This window comes from Saxophila tyrrhenica (assembly GCF_035928015.1).
Source record: "Saxophila tyrrhenica strain CCFEE 5935 chromosome Unknown scaffold_30, whole genome shotgun sequence".
Classification (NCBI taxonomy): Eukaryota; Fungi; Ascomycota; class Dothideomycetes; order Mycosphaerellales; family Extremaceae; genus Saxophila; species Saxophila tyrrhenica.
The window spans coordinates 43,796-63,027 of record NW_027041762.1 but is presented as its reverse complement, the minus strand read 5'-3'; the positions used below and the strand labels follow the sequence as shown (position 1 = coordinate 63,027).

General features: G+C 56.2%; 8 protein-coding genes across 8 annotated transcripts; 3 read left to right on the top strand and 5 right to left on the bottom strand.

The window, feature by feature from the left end:
• Positions 1–7: 7 nt before the first annotated feature.
• On the top strand, positions 8–1,021 carry LTR77_011031 (uncharacterized protein; the record flags this gene model as incomplete). The annotated part of the gene is made up of 1 exon (XM_064808244.1): positions 8–1,021. The coding sequence occupies one exon, from the start codon at positions 8–10 to the stop codon at positions 1,019–1,021; it is 1,014 nt and encodes a 337-aa protein (XP_064653566.1).
• Positions 1,022–1,945: 924 nt separating this feature from the next.
• LTR77_011030 (uncharacterized protein) lies at positions 1,946–3,727 on the bottom strand (the record flags this gene model as incomplete). The annotated part of the gene is made up of 2 exons (XM_064808243.1): positions 1,946–2,979; positions 3,118–3,727. 2 exons carry the CDS (start codon positions 3,725–3,727, stop codon positions 1,946–1,948), a joined length of 1,644 nt encoding a protein of 547 aa, XP_064653565.1.
• Positions 3,728–3,951: 224 nt separating this feature from the next.
• LTR77_011029 (uncharacterized protein) lies at positions 3,952–4,787 on the bottom strand (the record flags this gene model as incomplete). The annotated part of the gene is made up of 2 exons (XM_064808242.1): positions 3,952–4,677; positions 4,773–4,787. The coding sequence occupies 2 exons, from the start codon at positions 4,785–4,787 to the stop codon at positions 3,952–3,954; spliced, it is 741 nt and encodes a 246-aa protein (XP_064653564.1).
• A 496-nt stretch (positions 4,788–5,283) lies between these two features.
• ATP16 (delta subunit of the central stalk of mitochondrial F1F0 ATP synthase, atp16) lies at positions 5,284–5,822 on the bottom strand (the record flags this gene model as incomplete). The annotated part of the gene is made up of 4 exons (XM_064808241.1): positions 5,284–5,316; positions 5,370–5,459; positions 5,515–5,603; positions 5,726–5,822. 4 exons carry the CDS (start codon positions 5,820–5,822, stop codon positions 5,284–5,286), a joined length of 309 nt encoding a protein of 102 aa, XP_064653563.1.
• A 553-nt stretch (positions 5,823–6,375) lies between these two features.
• On the top strand, positions 6,376–7,021 carry LTR77_011027 (uncharacterized protein; the record flags this gene model as incomplete). The annotated part of the gene is made up of 2 exons (XM_064808240.1): positions 6,376–6,609; positions 6,671–7,021. The coding sequence occupies 2 exons, from the start codon at positions 6,376–6,378 to the stop codon at positions 7,019–7,021; spliced, it is 585 nt and encodes a 194-aa protein (XP_064653562.1).
• Positions 7,022–7,363: 342 nt separating this feature from the next.
• On the bottom strand, positions 7,364–8,399 carry LTR77_011026 (uncharacterized protein; the record flags this gene model as incomplete). Its single annotated transcript, XM_064808239.1, has 3 exons — positions 7,364–7,499; positions 7,580–7,664; positions 7,718–8,399. 3 exons carry the CDS (start codon positions 8,397–8,399, stop codon positions 7,364–7,366), a joined length of 903 nt encoding a protein of 300 aa, XP_064653561.1.
• A 215-nt stretch (positions 8,400–8,614) lies between these two features.
• LTR77_011025 (uncharacterized protein) lies at positions 8,615–9,032 on the bottom strand (the record flags this gene model as incomplete). Its single annotated transcript, XM_064808238.1, has 2 exons — positions 8,615–8,776; positions 8,832–9,032. The coding sequence occupies 2 exons, from the start codon at positions 9,030–9,032 to the stop codon at positions 8,615–8,617; spliced, it is 363 nt and encodes a 120-aa protein (XP_064653560.1).
• Positions 9,033–14,840: 5,808 nt separating this feature from the next.
• LTR77_011023 (uncharacterized protein) lies at positions 14,841–17,766 on the top strand (the record flags this gene model as incomplete). The annotated part of the gene is made up of 3 exons (XM_064808237.1): positions 14,841–15,249; positions 15,354–15,622; positions 15,676–17,766. 3 exons carry the CDS (start codon positions 14,841–14,843, stop codon positions 17,764–17,766), a joined length of 2,769 nt encoding a protein of 922 aa, XP_064653559.1.
• Between the last annotated feature and the right edge of the window lie 1,466 nt (positions 17,767–19,232).

Below are 19,232 nucleotides of genomic sequence, written 5' to 3'. Positions count from 1 at the left end.
CAGCACCATGGACGAGCTCGTTCAGCGATCGATTCAGGCTTCAGAAGCCAAGAAGCGTACCGCTGTGCCATGGGAATATGACAAGCCGTGGAAGCAGCCCTGCTACGCCTACTCATCCTCAGAACGGAAATGGAACGCCTCCGGACCAGACAACAGTACTTCTTCTGCTCATATCGACAACTCGACGACGAGATCGATAACACTACTAAGTCACAACATCGATTTTATGTTGCCTTTCGCCGACTCTCGCATGAACGCAGCCGTCCGCCACCTCGAGACCCTCATCTCCGCCCTCGACCGAAGCACCGCCAGTGTGATCTTCCTCCAAGAATGCGTCGCCTCCGACCTGACCCTCCTGGCAAACGACACCTGGGTCCAGCAGAACTTCACCCTGACCGACACCGGCACAGAGAACTGGCAGAGCGGACACTACGGAACCGTGACGCTGATCGACAACCGCTTGCCGCTCGCTTCCTGCTTCCGCATACACTTCTCCCAGACCAATATGCAGCGAGACGGGCTATTCGTGAATGTGCTGCTCCAGCAGAAGACCGTGCGGCTGTGCAACACGCATCTCGAGAGTCTGGCGTTCGAACCAGCGATGAGACCGCCGCAGATGAAGTTGTTGGCGCAGTATATGAAAGATGCTGCTGTGGACGGCGCTGCTGTTGCCGGGGACTTCAACGCCATCCAGGACTTCGACCGCACGCTGCATAGAGAGAATGGTCTGAAGGATGCGTATCTTGAGCTCGGTGGCGACGAAGATGATGCTGAAGGCGGGCATACATGGGGCCAGCAGGCGTCGACGACGAATCGGGAGCGCTTCGGTACCAGTCGCATGGACAAGGTGTTTTACTGCGGTAGTTTGCGCTGCAGCAAGTTCGAACGCTTCGGCGCTGGTCTCGAGGTGCAGGATGAAGGCGAACGAAAGCGGATAATTGATCTCGGCTTCGAAAAGCCATGGATCACAGACCACCTCGGTGTTATGGCCGTCTTGAAGGTGGAACAGACCCAGCCGTAACGATATCTTAAGATACCCAACAACACCCCGATCCTTTTCACACAACATGAACCTCCCTCTCCGCCCTTCCAACCTCCCCCACTACTCCCACAACCCCGTCAGTGCCCAATCTTCCCACAACCCCTTCCTTCAACCCAAGCGCCTTCTCAATACCCCCCGCGCTCCTCCCCTGCTGATCCCTCATCTGCAAAACCTGCCTAATCGTATAAACGTCCAAAAACTGCCTTCCCTCATGCCCCCTCCTCCCGGCCTCCGCAAACTCCTTCTCCGCCTCATCCTGCAGCTTCTGTCTCGCATCCAGCACCGCGAGCGCTGGGTTCCTTCGCGGGTCTGGGAAAGGACTTGGAGGTGCGGAGGAGGGGTTGTTCGGGTTCGAGGGGTGCGGGAAGTTGGAGGTCGGGGACATGGTTGGGTTGGGTTGAACGGGGCCTAGGCTGCGCAAGGAGCGGGCGAAGTCCGGGTCGGAGGCGTCGAGATTGATGGCTTCGGATCTGTCGCCTGAGGCGCGCGGTTGGGGGCGTACGGTTGGGCCGGGTTGATGGTTTTGGGCGGGTGGTGGTTGGGTGGGGGGTGCGTTGGAGGATGTTGTTGTTGTGGTTGTAGGTGCACGTTTCGGGTATTGTCGTGCTGCTGCGCCTGCTGGGCGGGCTGCTTTGGATGCTGAGGAGCCCATTGTTGATTGTGTGTGGACTTGTAGATGGATGGAAGGAGAAAGTCCCGAGTTCATGAACATTGAGGTCATTGAAGTGAGGTCTGTGCTCAACTTCGGATGGAGGCAAAACCAAAGACATCACATTGATCTTCGATATGAAAACAATTCTATGGTCGTGAGATCAAAGTCAAGGGCGCATAGAACCGATTTAAAATGACAGGTCTATCCAATCTCTACCCCAATTAATAGGTACACCAACATCAAACCTTCCATCACCCCCTCTTCCTCCCTCCATCTCCAACAAGACTCTTCTTCCTCCTCTCCTCCCTCTCCACCCGACTCGACGCCTCCTGCACCGCCCTTCCTCTCTCCATCCGCATAGCCGCCCGAATGATTTGCTGCTGCTCCTTGACTTTCGGGTCAGAGTACGCTGCATGCGGAAGATCGGGCGGCGTGTGGGGAGCGTGGTGGTAGGGATTCGCAGCCGAGGAGATTGGTTGGGGCGTTGTGGACGGTGGGGACTCGTCTGCTGGCCGGACGCGGCCGGTGTGTGTTGGGGGAGGACTTGGCGTTGGGGTCGGTGATGGTGTAGTTGGTGGATGAGTTGGAGCAGGTGACGGGTGTGCTGTAGGTGTCGTAGGTGTAGCATTGCGACTCCAGGGGTTGAGGAAGCTGAAGGTGCCGTGTCGGGTCGAAGATCCAGTCTGGAACGCGGTTCCGTTCGAGGTTGGAGTGGGCGAGAGTTCTGGTGCATGGTGAATGCTCGGGTGCTCTGGCGGCGGAGTCTGCCTGGGAGAGACGTCCGCGAACTTTGTGACCTGAGGAAGCGTCGGCCTGGTTGTGATGATTCGAGGTGGTGAAGGTCTGCTTGCACTCGTAGGCTTTGGCTGACTTCTGGGCGGCACTGGTGCTGGCTCTGCTTGAGCTGCTGGCTGTCGAGTCGCAGCAACCCTCGCAACCACAGCAGTAGCATCAACCCGTTTTACACTCGGCCGCCTCGAAGCCTCCGCAAGACGGTCATGCAAAGCGCGATAGTGATCATCAATACCTTGACGCTCCACCAGAGCCTGGGCCGAGGGCGCATTGTACGCGAGCACTGCGTCGAAGTCGGTCTCGCCCAGCAGAGAGTTGCGTGTCATCTGAGCAAAGCTCGGCCGACTGATGTATCGTTCGGCCGCTTGACCGGCGTGCAGATGGATCTCGTTGGCCGCTTCATCGATCATGTCCAGGAGTTCCGGTACAGAGGGTTTGCGGATGTCGTGTTCTCTCGGTGGAGCATCCAGGATGAGCGTGTGGTCTTTCAGGTCTGTCGAAGTTGTTTTCGTTCCGGACCCAGCGAAAAGGATCTGGTCTGAGACCAGAGCCTACTCTTTCGAAAGCCTCTGCATGGTCTCCATCGAAGCCTTGCCATGCCGCGAATTGAGCACAACTCGCCTCAAGTCACCCTTGTGCTCAACAATCACAGCGTTGAGCCCATCACCAAGGTCTTTCGACAAGACAAGACCCTGCTTATTGCCATGCACGTCTTCGCTGATGCCTCGCAAGGTTTGCGTCGAGATCATCCTGCTCAGATCTCCAGGCCTCGAAACGGTGCGTGGCGTACTTTGCATCAACTCCCTCCGCTTGATCCTCAGCTCGTTCATACAATCAGGGCAAACCTTATCCCGCGCATCAGCGGCGGTCATGATATATCTCGTCGGTCCGGCCCAAGGACTTGTAGCTTCCATCTGCCGCATTTGCGATATGCCAGTTGGATGGTATATGCCACTCCTATCCCTCGCTAGGTCTGGCGGGCCAAGTCTGTCGTTCTTCGTTGCTGTTGCAGGCGGTGGTATCCGGCCATGCCGGACACAGTTACTCTTCGTACCCTGCAGGAATGCTGCAGGAGTAATGGCAGGGCTTGCAAAGTAGCTGTTTGCACTCTCACCAAGTCTCGCAAGTTTGGATGTCACCTCAGGTGTTCCAAAGGCAGGAACCTTCTTCGTAGGTTGCGGAGCATGAATAGTCGGATCATCGTCCGGAAGTGACCGATATATTGGGGTCTCAGGTTTCATCGTCAGTATTGGCAAACCACTGCTCGTGCGCCTTGCAAATCGCTTGTAATGCAGCGGATACACAGGCGCCGGCCCGTCCACTTTCGGAACCGCAGCGCTTCTGGCACCTCTCGTCTGCCTCCCAGCATCAGCCTCAGCAGCCTCCGCATCTTTCCTCGCCTTCTCCTCCAAGGCCGCGACTCGACTCTTCACCACAGCTCCACCTACACCTCCACGACCGCCACCTACACCATCATCTTTATCTTGAACGCCGTCCAAGCCGCCAAAATCTTGGTCTTGGTCTTGAAGCGCACCGTCTTCGTCGTCTCCCCACCCATGCTCTGCTTCTTCTTCAACGACCGGGGCTCGCTCGTGCTGCTGGTCGTTGCTGTCGTCGTCGTCGCGGCGGGAGCTGGATACGAATGCGCCTCCTGAGGCTGACTCACGATCGGTTCTGCTAGGTGTTCTTGACTGACGATGCCTTCTTCGATGAACTTCCCGTGGCTCTGCGGGTAGACTTGCTCCTGCGCCGGCGAAAGCTCGCGGGCGCGGGTCGTGCTCGAGCGTACAACCGTCGGGCTTGGCGTCGGCTCCGGAACCGGGGTCGGTGTGGTTGCTGCTGCTTCTGAAGTTCCTCCTGCAGCTCCTCCCTCTGCCGTCGTAACCGGGACAGCAACTGTTGTCGCTGTTGCCGAATCGACTGGTGTCGGTGTAGCAGCCGTCGCAGTATCTCTTGGCTGGCGTTCCACGCTCGCTTCGCGTGGAGGCGTGCTTGTTGTGCTCGCAGTACTGTGGACGGAGTGTCCCGTGAAGAGGCTGCGAAGCGATGCTGTAATGGATCGCTTCTTGCTGAGGTCGATCTTTGTGAGGTGGTGGGTCGTCGCAGGGGCAGGGGCAGCAGGGGTTGCAGGGGCTGCCGAGCTGTGTTTGGGGAGGCGGGATTTGAGCGCTGCGACGGCGAGCTTGATTTTCTGCAGTGCATTAGACACGTCAGCGAACAAAAGGGGCAAGGTGATGAAATGGGCTCAAGCGCTCTCGAATGCTAAGCGCAGTCGGCTTGACTTACGAGCGAAGTCGACATCTGAGCTGGCGGTGTTGCGTAAAAGACGGAGCGAGCGGAAGTTTTCTCCAGTGGCCGCAAGCACGTTGCAGCTCGCGCTCAGCAGATAGGCGTTTGGGTCTGAGATGGGCCAAAGAAGCATTTAGCGACATGCGGTCGGCATCGCCCTTCCGAAGGTCGTCGTGGTGCTGCAAGAGTCAAGCACCAGAGGAGCAACAGCGATGATCCGTGTGCTGTGCAGGATTGCTGGACTAGAATATGGAAATGAACGGAAATATGCCAGAAAGATGAGATGCTGTGTTTCGGGTAACGAGATAGTGAAGAGAGAGTGTCGTGAAGAGAAGTCCGATGCATCGCGTGACAAGAAGCCGCGAGTGACACGCTGGAGAGGAAGCTGCACTGGGAAGATGTCAAACGTCCCAAGCAGTCTGGGAAGTGACGGTCGCGAGATTCGGGATCCAAGCCGGGCGGATAACATGTTACACAAAGCAGTATTTACATGGCCATCAAGCCTCGTCTATTTGAGGGAAGCTTGCAGGCTCTCCAGCACCTATGTGGAGCGTCAGTTGGGTATCATGAAGTAGAGACAAAGGAACAGCGTACCTCTAGCTCGATCTTTGCCTCCGCAATATCCTGCTCGCTGCCGCTTCCACCAGCAATCTTCTGCGCCTCGGAGATCTGGTTTCGCACCGCCTATAAAATGCTTTAGTACGCACGGCGAGAAGCGAGAAACGCCTTTGCAACATACCTCTGCGCTAAAGTCCTCGAGTGGGTAGCCTTCGACAGCGTTGATGCTGAGGACGGAGCCTGGTTGCACTGTTGCAAAGCCGCCGGACACTGGTGGAAGATCCGTCAGCAAGTTTATCCTCAACGCTCTCTATTGCTCCTTGAGAGCACGCCCTGCTATCCGCTGCGCATCCCTGTATTTCTGCGACCCTCTGGTAGTGTGTGCGACGTACAGAAGAATTGCTTGCTCCCACCAGCCTCCTCAATGATCTCCACAAGACCCGGCTTCAACTGCTCGATGGACGGAACGTGCTGAGCGAGGATACCCATCTCACCGGACTCGGCGGGGATGTTGACCTGTACGCTGCGCTGTATTAGTCCCTGTTCATACTCCTCTCGCTCTTTCTTCAGGTGGTCCGAACATACACATCTTGGGATTTGTAGATCGACTATCGCGCGTTCGTCAGCTATGCTCCGCTCAAGTCTGCTTTTTGTATGTATACACACCTGGTGAGGCAGTGCCAAAGTCAACTGGATCTACGGGGAGCGTCAGTCACAACCCATTACCCATATTCTGTTCTCTGGTGTACCTTGTTCTCCGCAACATCTGCGTACGTACGCCTCGCGGCGGGTGCTCGGAAGGCGGTAGGACGAGCCCGCAGCGCCGTGCGAGCAACGCGAAGAGAGTTCATTGTGGTGTAAAAGTGCTGTATTGGGCGCAATGGCTTCTGGTAGTCGCAAGGAGATGTCAAGTTGGAGCTCGACGAAGCTGCCCGTCCGCCCGGGATTGCCCGGCGCTAGAGCATCACAGTCACGTGAAACGCGTGCGACTTTCGCGACCTTTTGAACCTCGAACTTCTGAATCAGACCAACGTTCACAAAGATGGCGGACCGACCACCCTCCCCAACACCCGAGGAGCGGAAGAAGCTCGACGCGGAAGCAAAAGTCAAAGAGCTGGAAGAGCAGAGCAAACTACCGTACAAATGGACCCAACAGATCGGAGACCTCGACCTCACAGCACCCATCCCGGGTAACATGAAGGGCAGAGACCTGGATGTCAAGATCACGAAGACCACACTCAAAGCCGGCATCAAGGGCCAGGAGCCCATCATAGACGTACGCCTCATCCACCGGGGTTCCACCTTCAATCTGCACATGCTAACGAAAGACCGGACAGGGCACCCTCCCTCACCCCATCCAACCCGACGAATCTACCTGGACCCTCGAGACCCTCTCCTCCGGCGGTAAAGAACTCAACATCCACCTCGACAAAGCCAACAAAATGGAATGGTGGCCGCACGTCGTCACCTCTGCGCCCAAGATCGACACGTCCAAGATCCAGCCCGAGAACAGCAAGCTCTCCGATCTGGACGGCGAGACGAGAGGGATGGTGGAGAAGATGATGTATGACCAGCGGCAGAAGGAGATGGGGAAGCCGTCGAGCGACGAGGAGAAGAAGATGGAGATGTTGAAGAAGTTCCAGGCGCAGCATCCGGAGATGGATTTCTCGAAGGCTACGATGGGGTGAAGGAGTGATGAGAGAGGGGCTTGGAGTGAGCAATGAGCTATGACTTTATGAGTCTATGTCTACGGCCTTGCAGACCTAGTGTAGAATATGCATGGCTTCTGGGAATATCATTGAACGGCATATCTGCATTGCCCTCGTGTGTTCCTTGCGGAGGCTTCACTAAGCACCCTCGAACTGCGAGGGCAGCTCCTTCTGGCCGTGCTTCATGTGCTCCGGCGTGCTGCTTTGGGCTGCGAGTTCGAAGCACTGGCGTTTATCGGCACAGAAATGCTGTGCCGTCTCGATTTGCGTCGGACCTTGCAGGGTATTCGGCTTTCATCATTGCGCCCAACCATACCCTCTTCAATCCAGATCCTCATCGTCACCCTTCTTCTCCGCAGCTTCACCCTCGTTACCCGGACCAGCCTTGTCCTTCGGGACCAGCGTAAAGACGATCACGAACAGCGGCTCAGGGTCGCCACGTTTCTTCATCACGTACCTAAGCGAGTGCGACCTTCGCGTCAGCGCATTAGACGAACATGCCAGCAACGCACAGATGTACAGGGAAGCGCGTCTCACCTCAGTGGTTGTCCGTCCCAGTATGATATGATCGGTAGCGTCACGCCAGGTATCAGGCCCCATCCAGGTAGCTTGAGCGAGAACTCTGGCCGCAACATCAGCACACTTCCCACCCGGCCCTCATAGCACATGCCATACCGTTGAAATCCAAATAAGGATTAAAGAAGTCATTCCCATACTCCCTCCCCTTCTCAAACGTAAACTCTTTCAACTTCGCCTGATTCAAGAACATCTTCTTCCTCCCCGCCGCATCCGCGGGTAACCCCAAGCTCTTCCTCGCATCCTCTCCATCCCCATCTCCACCCTCCGTCAACGCATCACCTTCCTCTCTATTCGCCCGCACCTCTTCAACCTTCTCCTGCTCCCGGTCATCCTTCGGCCCTATCCTCAGCACGTTCATCGAACTCAGCAGTGGGCCGTACAGGTATGGTTCCTCCGCATACACATCCCCGTAGAGTCCAGGGTCGACGAACCACTTCACCAGATTAAACGCCTGATTGAACCCCGGCGGCAGTTTATCCCGGATCGGGTGGTCAAAGTCGTTTCCAAACACCAAGTCCGCGCCATTGATGTCTTCGTTCTTCAGCGTGAAAGTGAATTCGAGAGAGTAGAGGTCGTGTTCGTGCGGGGGTTTGGAGAAGTAGGGCGAGGTGGTGGGAGAGTTGGCGGGCAGGCCGCGGTAGTTTTGGATGCGGACTTGGAGGTTCGTGGTGATGCGGTCACTGGAGATGTGCGTGCGGTCGGGGGTGTTGATGGGGATTTCGTGTTGGTCTGAGTAGGAGGGCCCGGCGGTGACGTGGAGGATGTAGTTGGAGGCCATTGTCGCGTTGACGGGGTGGTAAAAGCTGACGGTGGGTTCGTCTCGATGTCTTCAATGCATGTGCTATCCGCTCGCGCACTTGGGAAGGAATGATGCTGGGTCGATCTCGAGAAAGTCCATGTCGCGACGTCACAGGCTTGGCAATCACATGCAACTCCCATCTCGTTCGTCTCTACATGTACCTTAACACCCATTCTTCATCATACAGTCCTGCATCACGCCTTGTCAATGACAAACCCGCTCCACGCCCTCCCCCTCTCAACCAACATCCCCTTTCCATCAAAGACCACCCCCTCCCTCTCCAAAATCTCCAGCTTCCTGCTCTGGTTCACCCCCGAAGGCGCTTTCTGCCACTCTCCCATGAACCCGCCAACATACTGCTCACACATCAGCATCTCCGCATCACTGCTCGCTTTCTGAAAGTCTACCCACCCCATTCGCCTGTATGACCCGATGACAAGGCACCTCCGGCGCGAACGGATTCCGCCTCAACGCGCCGCCGACCGCGCGCGGACTGGAGTTGAGCGCTTTGGAGAGGGCGGCGTAGGTGCTTACTTTGCCCTCGGGGATTTGCGAGAGGAGGGTGTAGACGCGGGATTGGTAGGCGGTTATGGTGGGTTGTTCTCTAGCCATGTTTGGGGTGGCGGAAGGAGCTGGGTTGGAGGTAGGTGATGGGGAGGTGTTGTTTGTGTGCTTGGTGGCGCGAGAAAGGTAGGATGAGGTTTCTTTTGGAAGATTCGCTGAGGTTCGTTATGTCTACAAATATCTTTACTGTTCTGTCGTGAGTCAAACGCGTCTGCAACGCGATCTCGTGGTCAAAGTTGCTGCTGATGTGGCCAATGAGACACGAAAATAAAACCGAGCAATGCTTTCTGCTATGGGTATCGCTAAGTGCCCTGGAAGACGCTCATGCTGGTCCCTCATGATGCTCCCATACCCAAAGCGCCGTGATCATGTTGATTTTGATCCATTAGCCTTCTATGCCGGAGTCTGGAGATCGAAAAGCCTTCTCTTCAATCTCCTCCTTCTTCTCCTTCTCCTCCACTTCTCCCGGCGCCTCCACTGCAGCAGTCTTCTCACGACACACAGCAGCCAATGATGTCTTTTCGGTGTGGACTTCGTCTGCCGGCACATCCTCCTCGTCAACACACTCAATGACTTGCTCGTGGGTTGCAGCCTCCTGTGGCCCGTCCCCCTTCAGCATCCCTTCATTGGCCTCTACACGCTTCGTCGAATGCTTCTTCGACTTTTTCTCCTTCTTGGTCTTCTCCACGATCTCTCCGCTTACTGCCCCATGCCCACGCGCACTCGTCTTGCCTGCGGCCGTCGTCAGGGCACCACCAAGCATGGGAGGAAAACCAGGAGGTAAAGAGAAATCGAAACCTGGGACAGGCGCGCCGAATGACAGATGTGCAGCCGTCGCACTTGCCATCTTCGCGCCATGCGGGATTGTGCCGCCTAGTGATTGCTGCGTCGCGGGCGAAAAGTACCGTTGACTTGGTAGGGTGTACTTCGACTGCGCCGGCAGCGTGAACGCAGAGGCCCCAGGTGTCTGATACACGCGTGACCTCAAAGCATTTTCTAGCCTCTTGATCTCCGCATTGGCGGCAAGGAGCTGTTCTTCGCTGTCCGCTTCAGAAGATTCTTGCGAACCTGTGGCGTCGTCTTGGAGATCGGACATGTCGACCGCAGAGTCATGCGGACTCGATGAGGACCGATCATCCTTAGCTTTCCCAGTCTCGTTCGCAAAGGTGTCAACGTTCGCACCAGCCTTCTTCCGCTCGATCGTCTTCTTCGCCCACTCTCCCACCTCCTCGACTGCCGCCACAGGGTCTTCCCGATGCACCAGCAGAAAACCCTGCACCTCAGCCGGCGTGAGCTGATCAGCTGGGACGAGATCCGCAAAATCCTCTGATAGCTTCACGATATCGTGGCCCTTCGCAGTGGTTGTCGAGGTCTCGCCCTCCACGAGCTCCTCCGGCGCCCTCTCAAAGATGTGACGGAAGAGCTTCGTGAGCACCTCTCGCGAGCAATATCCAAACAAAATCTTCCGATCAATCCTGCCTGGCCGCACGAGCGCGGGATCCAGCGTATCCGGGCTGTTGCTCGTCATGATCGTGAGCATGCCCTCTTTCGAGTGGATGCCGTCAAGCACATTAAGCAGCCCACTCAACGTCACGCCACCACGGCTCACGTCTCCCGTGTCTTCGACTAGCTCGCCGTCCTCGTTGTAAAGCCTTTGGTTCGGGTAGACGTTGTTTGCCCTTCTCGACCTCTTCCTCTTCTTCGACTGCTCACGCATGTCTTCACGCCTCAATCCAGCGCTGTCGATGTCTTCGAGCAGAACAATGCATTTTGACGGCAGCTGCTCGAACAGGACCTCCAAAACACCATCATCGAATGAGTTGTTCGATAAGCTGAACATGTAGACATTTAGCCCAAAGGTGCCAGCTACAGCATTTGCGAAGCTCGTTTTGCCGCAGCCCGGATTGCCGTAGAACAGCAACCCGCGGCGATACGGGATACCACGGTTGGCGTAGTACTTGCGGGTGGCGGGAGAGAGGTAAGTCTCGATATCGCGGACCAGATCGCCCTTGACTTTGGCATCGAGCGTGACGGCGTTGAGGTTTCGGCTCGGCCTCGTGATGCCCTGATCCCATGTCAACTGAGCGACGTTGGGACGGTAGATTGTCGTAGTGCTGTCCTTTGCGGGAGCAGTCTTGATGTGCTGCAGGAAGTCCTGGATGGGCTGTGCGCTGGAGAAGGGCGAGAGGCAGCTGATGATGATCTCTTCGTTGCCGGCGGCTGCTGTAGTGTAGCGCAGCTTTCCTCTGGCGTCGTACTGCTCCTGAACTACTGCCTTTCGCTCGAACCGCATCCGATGGTATCGATGCCAGAAGTAGTAAGTGCCAACCTCCGGAACATAGCGAAGTGCGCGCTTCTCAGGGTCATCGTCTTTGAACTTCTGGCCCTGGGCTGCCTGGTGCCGCCTACCGTACGGGTCACTCAGCGCCAACATACGGTCCAACTCCTGCCAATTGGATGCACTCAACCCTGGGGGTGTGAGCGCCAGTGTCCTTGCGTTTTTGCCTAGGCCATGCTCCACCATGTAGGCGAGCACCTGCTTGTTGAGCGGATGGGAGCTTGGTATGGAGACTGACGCATAGAGGCTGTTGAAGACGTAGTCTTTGATACCGCTGAGCCAACTTGCCACCCATGCATACTTCAGGACTGCGGTGGCGAGGAGGGCCCATGGTGTGAGAAAGGCGATTGCGAATCTGAGTTGCGGGTTCGCTGACTTGAGGAGCTCGATGGTGTTTCTTAAGACATGTTCTGGTGACGATGTGCCCATGCGGTCGGAGATGGTAGAAAGTAGATTCTTCATCGACTGCAGCCGCGATATGCTGGTTGTCCTGCGTGAAACCATGACTGATGTGGTACCTTGCTGAAACCGGCGGCGAGGGGGAGCTGTTTAGAGGTTGGTTGTCTTGTATTGTGAGCCAGTGTAACAGCCGCAGATAGGTTCTAGGCAGACAGTCGAAGGTTGTAGGCTTGCCAAAGGATGTGTCGTTTAGCAGCAGGGCTCAAACGTGAAGTTGGTGATTCTCGATACCAAACGAGTTCGGTCTTCACATGTCCAACGTTTCCAACGTTCGGGTGGAACTTTTGAGTGCTGTAATGGAAGGTTCTGGGCGATTGAACATGTGAGAGGTGACAGACGGGTAGTAACGTATGCAAAGGTGTACAAACGCTGTCCTAGTTTCTGCGAGCTTCGTCACAACTCGATGGCAGGCGGAGAACGCTTGTATTTCTGGTTGGAATCACTTACATCCACAGGAAAAGAGTAACACCCTACCTCACGTTGAGTACAATAATCTTCAAGGAGGGGCAGCGCCACGAGCATGGGAACTTGCAGCCTTCGAGCAATCCATCGCACACCGGGTTTCTTGACGTTCCATGAAGGGCTTCGAGCTTCTGAGCGTCCAGGCAAACGGCCTTCTAGGTCATTCGAGCTCTATGCATAAGTCACCCTTCCTGAGGTGTATCTCTTCCTCGCCCATTGGAGACTCCTCGTCCGACCGCGTAAGGAGCACTCAAACCACAAGGTGCCGTCGCCCAGTCCCGCGCCCATGGTTTATGCCACGCCGTACTACGCTAGATAAGATGCCACAGTGATTGTCTTAAGCCGAGCGAGGTAACGGTCTTCGCCGCTTTGGCACTCTCGAGGCTGCGGGCACCGTCGTGTCTATCACCGGTTCTCAGAGCCTACCGCTCCAGCTCCCAGCCCATCTGGATATTGCTGACCGCAAGTGCGTGAGTCGCATGGCAGCTGACGGCATGGCGAAGATGAAGTGGAAGTCTGGAAGGAAGAGGCTGGCTTGTCGCCCACATAGCTCCGCACCACACTACACTCATCTGAGTAAGACGTGGCGGATGCAATGCGGTGCAGGTACCGCTGCGGTCTCACGACTCGTCTCCACGCTCTTTCCTCCATGGCGGCGCAAGCACCTGCATTATGGCCCGGGGTATTAACTTCCTATGAAGGACACGGGTCGAACAGTCTGATGGCACGGTGAGGTCGGTGGGTAGCAGCAAAGTCCAGCAAAGCCATATTACTGTGACATTTGGTGCTGAGTGGCGGCGGAAGCTATCATTGCAGGAGGCCTGACGACGGTGCCGGCCAACAGGGAGGTGAATCGTGATCGTGAGGGAGTGCGGATGTCAAGAGGACAATGGGAGGAGATGTTTCATTGTGGTTTCGCACAAAGCAAAAGTGCTTAGCATCCTCGGCTCTACGAGAAGGTGAGAACGTGGAGCCGTTCTCGCTTTCAGCCTTCTTTCCAACCGCGAGAGATCGTCGTCGGAGATGCAACGTCAAACGGTCAAGCACGGTTGTTACAAATTACTCCGGATCACACCTAGGTGGGGTGTACGAAGGATCTGGAGCTGTTACTGCTGTTGTCCAAACGGCCGTTGCAGTCAACCGGTAATCAAGTCAGACGGCTCGACGGCCAGGGTTTTGTGAGCCCAGTTTGGTATCACAAGAAGGATGAACGCAAGACCTTCTGGCAGTGAAACAGATCGACGGACACGGTCAAACACCCTCTCCGAGATTTGCTGACTGTAGTTGTTGGTCGTGCGACCGCGATTCTTACCACACGCTTGCCTGACTACACTGCGTTAGGTAAGCCAACGGACGCCTGCAGGTGCCCACCAGTTTGGTTCAATACGAGCGGGTCCTGCTGCGGACCGCCGAGGCCTTAGGATACGAGCCATCGATGCGATGAGACTTTCTGTCTACAAAGCATCTGATTCAGTTCTTATGGCTACTCGACAGGCGTTCCGGAATCCTTACAGCAGATGCCTCTTCGAGACGTCGGGGCGAGTGCGGACGTGTTGCCTTTCCGGTATCTCGAGACCGAATTGATCGTCACTCAAAGCCGACGAACGCGAGCAGATCTCCGAAGGATGGGCTGGATTCCACAGATGTATCGAAAGGCGCCCACTGCACTCTTTGGCGACAGCGGTCGGGCGTCCAAGAACATGGCAGCGAGAACGCAGAAAGTTGTCCTGCTGAGGTAGGCGAGTTGCGATCCATCCGAGGAGTGCTGAAGGGCCACCTCCGGACATGGAGGTAGAGACGAAAGCCACAGTCCGGGCGGCGTGGGCCTTTGCAGATCGGGCGGTCATCGTGCAGGCTGCTTGGCGGCACGTTCGGCAGGATATTTCAGGGGGCGAATGAGCTTAGTGATTTCCTGGCGGATGACAAAGCTATCATACGGCACTCCAGTAGCTTTCGCGGCCGCCTCGCTGGATGCGCGTCTTGGGGAGCTAGATATTTCTGTTACCTGAGGTGATTAATTGCCACGGTTCTCCGCTTGGCTCATCGGCTCGTAAACACCCAACGAAGATGCACCTTCCATTCCTGACGTCGGCACCGTTCTGTTAATCATAACCGCCTCGTCCCCCAGCTCCGAATACCAATCAACGAGTCGACGTGCCGAGGGCTTGCTCTGAGACGCCTCCACCCATTCACCACTGCACCCGAGCGGAGTGCGAGGATCTGACATGCATGCTTCTACCGCAAATACCTGCAAACACAATCTGCAAAGCTCGCGGAGCCGGTAATCCCTGCTGTGCCTGCAATTTGTTGCCACACTCTCATGTCTGGTGGTGTCAGCGGCGAAAGAGGACCTTTTACGCAACTTTGAACGGCTAGCGCACCGAGGGTTTACCAACGTCAAAGTAACCCTGTCTTACCATCCTGGATCCTGGGTCATTGCGGGAGCTATTGCATAATTCTCGAATGCACACATAAGGTGTCAGGCTTGAACACTTCACTGTTTGTCGTTCGATGGAAGTCATTGCGGTACTGTTCGACCGGCCTTGAAGAGAGTTGCTCGTGTCAACCAGGAAGGACTCGTTATAGCGTCGACGAACATGTCGCCTCATTCCCAATGGAACGGATGGGACGGACGATGGCATCAGACGCAACATCAAGACCGCTACGCCGATGAAAGACGATATCCACCAACTCCCGCTGTGAGCGCGGTATCCCAGGGTACCACGGCCGTCTCTCAAACATTCACGCCATCATGGGGAGACAAATCTGGCGTAGAGGAGCAGCACCACCGCTCACATCGACTTCCATCGCTGACCGACCCTTACACGGATGCGTCAAACTATCCCGGCGGGTCAGACCAACGCCACAAGAGTCCGCTCACTGCTACCTCACGATCCGATGAACGGTTTACGAGCCCTTGGCACAGCTTACCTTACGATCACCGTGCACAACAACCACAGAGCAATCTTGGCCCCTTGAGTCTAAAGATACCTGAGGCGCAACAAGGTTAGTACTTCTGGCCAGGCCCTCCGTCGGTGGGCATATCGATAAGCTCGTTCCAACGACAATGTTGTACCATCCTCTTACTGACTTCCGTTGTGCCATAATAGACCTCCCTCGGATAGCCACCGACAACAAGTTTTCTATCGGCACGCCCATCTCTCGTCAACAGACTACCACTTCGCTACCGTCGTTTGCGTCGTTTCATGAGCATGCTACACGTAACGACGAGCCTGACGAGGTTGAGATCGCTCCAATGTCTGCCCGCTTGCCGTGTTCGATGTGCACCAAGCTGAAGCCGAAGATCTATGAAGTCGCCATTGCAGTGGCTGCCTTTGACGAGACGGCGCAAACTCACTTCAGTAAGCCGACCGCACGCGTACGTTAACATCTTTCCAATCGCAGTTCCAGGTTGATACTGACTTTTCACAGCCGTTCGACGTTCCCGCTGATGACCCAGCCCGAGCTCTGCAATGGATCCTCGATCGCTTGACGAAGGCGAAATGCGACTTTCAAGAAACCTCGCGCATGCGGGATGCATCTTCCCATTATGCCCCGCAGTATGCTGGCTTCACGAACCCGAGGACAGCAGGGACAGAGGTGTCTTCACCACCGAATCCGTTGAAACGGAGCGCTTGGGACTACGATGACCAACCGATGTCTAAGCGGCGAGGGTCGATCATGCCTTCTAACGATGGACCTCATCCTACGTCTAACCCAGCTCCAAAGGACGAGAGAGGGGCTTCGACGGACTTCGCAACTGGCTCTACTCCGCCTATGGAGTACCTGACCGGCTTAGCACATGCAAGAACAGGGTCACCAGGGATGTCAACGCGACCACCGCGCAACCCACCATCTCCGTCTTCGCTGGCCTATCCTCCTTCTGCCGCTCCATCTGTTGTGCCACCACAGACACAGTCCATGGGCTCACCGGCAACTTCATACCAGCCTACAGTCTCGCTGCACAGTGCTTCCACAAGCTCTGCCACATCCGCTCATATTGCTGACTTGCAACATCAAGTCACGCTGAAATCACTCTCCCTGTCCACACTGCAGTCAGAATACTCGTCCTTACTCCAGAAGCTGCAACGGGAACGACTAAAAAGCCAAGCGATCGAGAAAAAGACCTCGGTTGCCGACCAGGAAGTCAATGACCTGACCAGCCGGGTCGAGGAGCTGACGGACCAAGTCAAGAGCCTCGAAGCGTCATTGGATGCTTGCGAGAAGAAGCGCGAAAGTGAACGCACGGAAGCAGCTCGAGAGAAGGATCAATGGGGGCGGATGCTTGAGCTGGGTGGCCGCCTCCAGACGAAACATGCTGAGGAGAAGCAGAAGCTGAGGGATGAGAACCATGCTCTAGCCCAGCGAGTGGCTGGTTATGAGAGCAATCGGCAGGGGAGTCTTCCCCCTCTTCCGGCTTCTACTATCACTCCTCCAGCGAGACGAAACCAGGAAGGAGAGACCAACGCACTTCAGCAAGCGCCTCAGAGGCCAGGCCCGGCAGAATTCGCTGCTCCGCCGGGTGAAGTCTCGAATCTTAGGCGAGAGAACGAAATACTGCATTCTCGAATCGAGAATCTGCGGTTTTGTCTGGAAGAAGCGCGACGCCACACCCAGCTGCTAGACGAGCGGGCGCACGAAGTCATGAGTCGTAGTGGACAGATAGGGAGCGTTGTGCGGAGAGCTCTGGAAGACGAGGACGACCGCATAACGCCTGGTAAGAGGACCAAAGTCATTGAAGGTGTTGAATCTGGCATTCCTCCTGATTTCCGAACAACTCAAGAGGTATATTCAGGGTCAGCTGGTGCTCCTCGACAGTCTTTGGACACGTCGATGCCATCAAGTGGAGCAGAGTCACGGAAGGTGTCGCAGCATAGCATTGGATCATCTACGGCGACGTCGACATTGGCATCTCTGGCTCGAGCAGTGTCTCCTGGACCTGCTGAACTCGGCTTCCATGTCACGCCATCCACGTCGTCACCCGAGGAGCTCATACGAGCACTGGGGCCAGTGCCTGCTCCCCTCCCTGCCAACCAGTTCGGTGCGCATTTCCACCCTCCACCACCTGTTCCAAGTAAGAAGCAGAGCCGCGCCCGCCAAACCAAACAGCCGCGAAGACAGAGCACTGATGCCGTGAACTCATGGCTAATGCCACGCATCGCCGAGCAGCCTGAAAGCCACGACGCCTTTCACATTGGCTCATTCCGACCTCTGTCACAAAACACCCACTTCCAACAACACAGCAACTTCCGCCCAGCGGAGCACGACGACACCGCACCGCACTCCCACCACAGCTCCCCCGGCCCAGTACGAGACGGCCACTCCCCCAGCTCCATTAGCTCCGGCGAAGGCAAAGTCCAACTCCCCTCTCTCAGCGCCATGGACCAGAGACGGAATAGTAGCTATGAGGGCACGCGGTCAGCAGAGCATTCTGCCGTCATGCCCCCGCCGCCCCGACCTGCTGCGCTGTCTGCGGGACCGCCGGTAATGGCTTCGCAGCATCAGCGTGGCGCTATGAGTTGAACCAAGGCTGCGGGAGCTCAAGCGTCTTCAATGCCGGCGCCTTGGCTCGGACTAAGACATGCATTCCATCGTCGATCATATGCGTCTGCCAGCTCACGGCGGCCCGCATACTGCTCACGCCGCGACACCGTCAGACGCCATAGAGGGTAGGGGTCGGGGATACCGGAGCTACGTTCAGAGCGTGCAGAAGCGAGGCGCAGAATACGTTCTGCCTTGGACAAGGAGGACGCCACTTTTGCGTGCATGCAATGTACGACTGTGTAGGTGCGCAAGGAGCGTAGATGGGCTCAGGAAAGCACTGCACAGGGTGTATAGACATGCTCACGTAACCATGCACCTACACCTCCATCCCATGTGGAAAGAGAGCCAGACCGCGTTAGCCGGTCCCATCCCTGTCAGACTAGCCATACCATTGTGTGTTTAGGTAAGCGTTCATAGGGCCTCCTGCGCGCTACGGGCGTAAGGCTTGAGAAGCCCTACCTTGCGGTCTTTCGGGCCCAGTCGTCTAGCTGAGCGCCGGAGTTGGCTCCAGTGCATTCGTTAGTAGAGACGGTGCAGCGGGAGGCTTGAGACACCATTAGGTAGTTCTAGCTCATCCGGCGACAGCCGCCTGAACGAGTGACTAAGGTGACCACTTGCATCCTCCAGTCAAGACCTGCATGACCAGCGGTCTCGGTCCTTCCATTCCAAGACATCTTTGCCGGGGGCAAAGCACTTCAGGCGAACATGGTTAGTGACCAACAAAGCAGCAGCCCGAGCTATCGAGCTATCATATGGGCGTATTGTGGCTGCTGACGATATGGCCACCACGAGCCTGCTGCCTCTTCGAACTGCTTTCCTAATGCGGCAGTAGGCCTCTCACATGGAGGTTCCTCGCCTGATGAGTGAATATCTTGGGTAAGCCTCTGGGATGTCAGATGCTGTAGCTTCAGATCTCACGTCCTCCCGTTTGATCGCTTGCTAGGGTCTGTCAAGCTGTACGGATTACGAGATTGATTACGAGGGGTTCATCAAGAGGTCAGATCTCGCGATCGTACAGCACCCGGCACCGCGGAAGGGCACCCGGCTTGGGGTGGACCACAGGAACGGTACAGTACGAGGGCGTGCTGCGATGCGATGCACCGCAAGAGGAAATTTGTGCGATGTGTCTGGCGTTGCTGCACTTACCTGTTGGGGATGGGCTGTCATAAGACGGTAGATCGGAAGAGGTGGTGATCCTGGGGAGCAAGTAGACGAGGGTATGATGTGGAGTGCAGTAGTAGAGGCAAGGTACGCTTTTTGCGTACATTGTTTGGGTCTGCTCCGCTATTCCTCCACCTGCGGCTCCGCCCTCCGTCGTTCCTCTTCACCTCCTCTCGATCGCGATCACGAGATAAGTCATGGGGTGGATATGCCGCAAAAGTCCGCTCCATCTTCCTCGCGCAGCTCAACCGCACTTTGTCCGCATAGCGACGGCGACACTTACC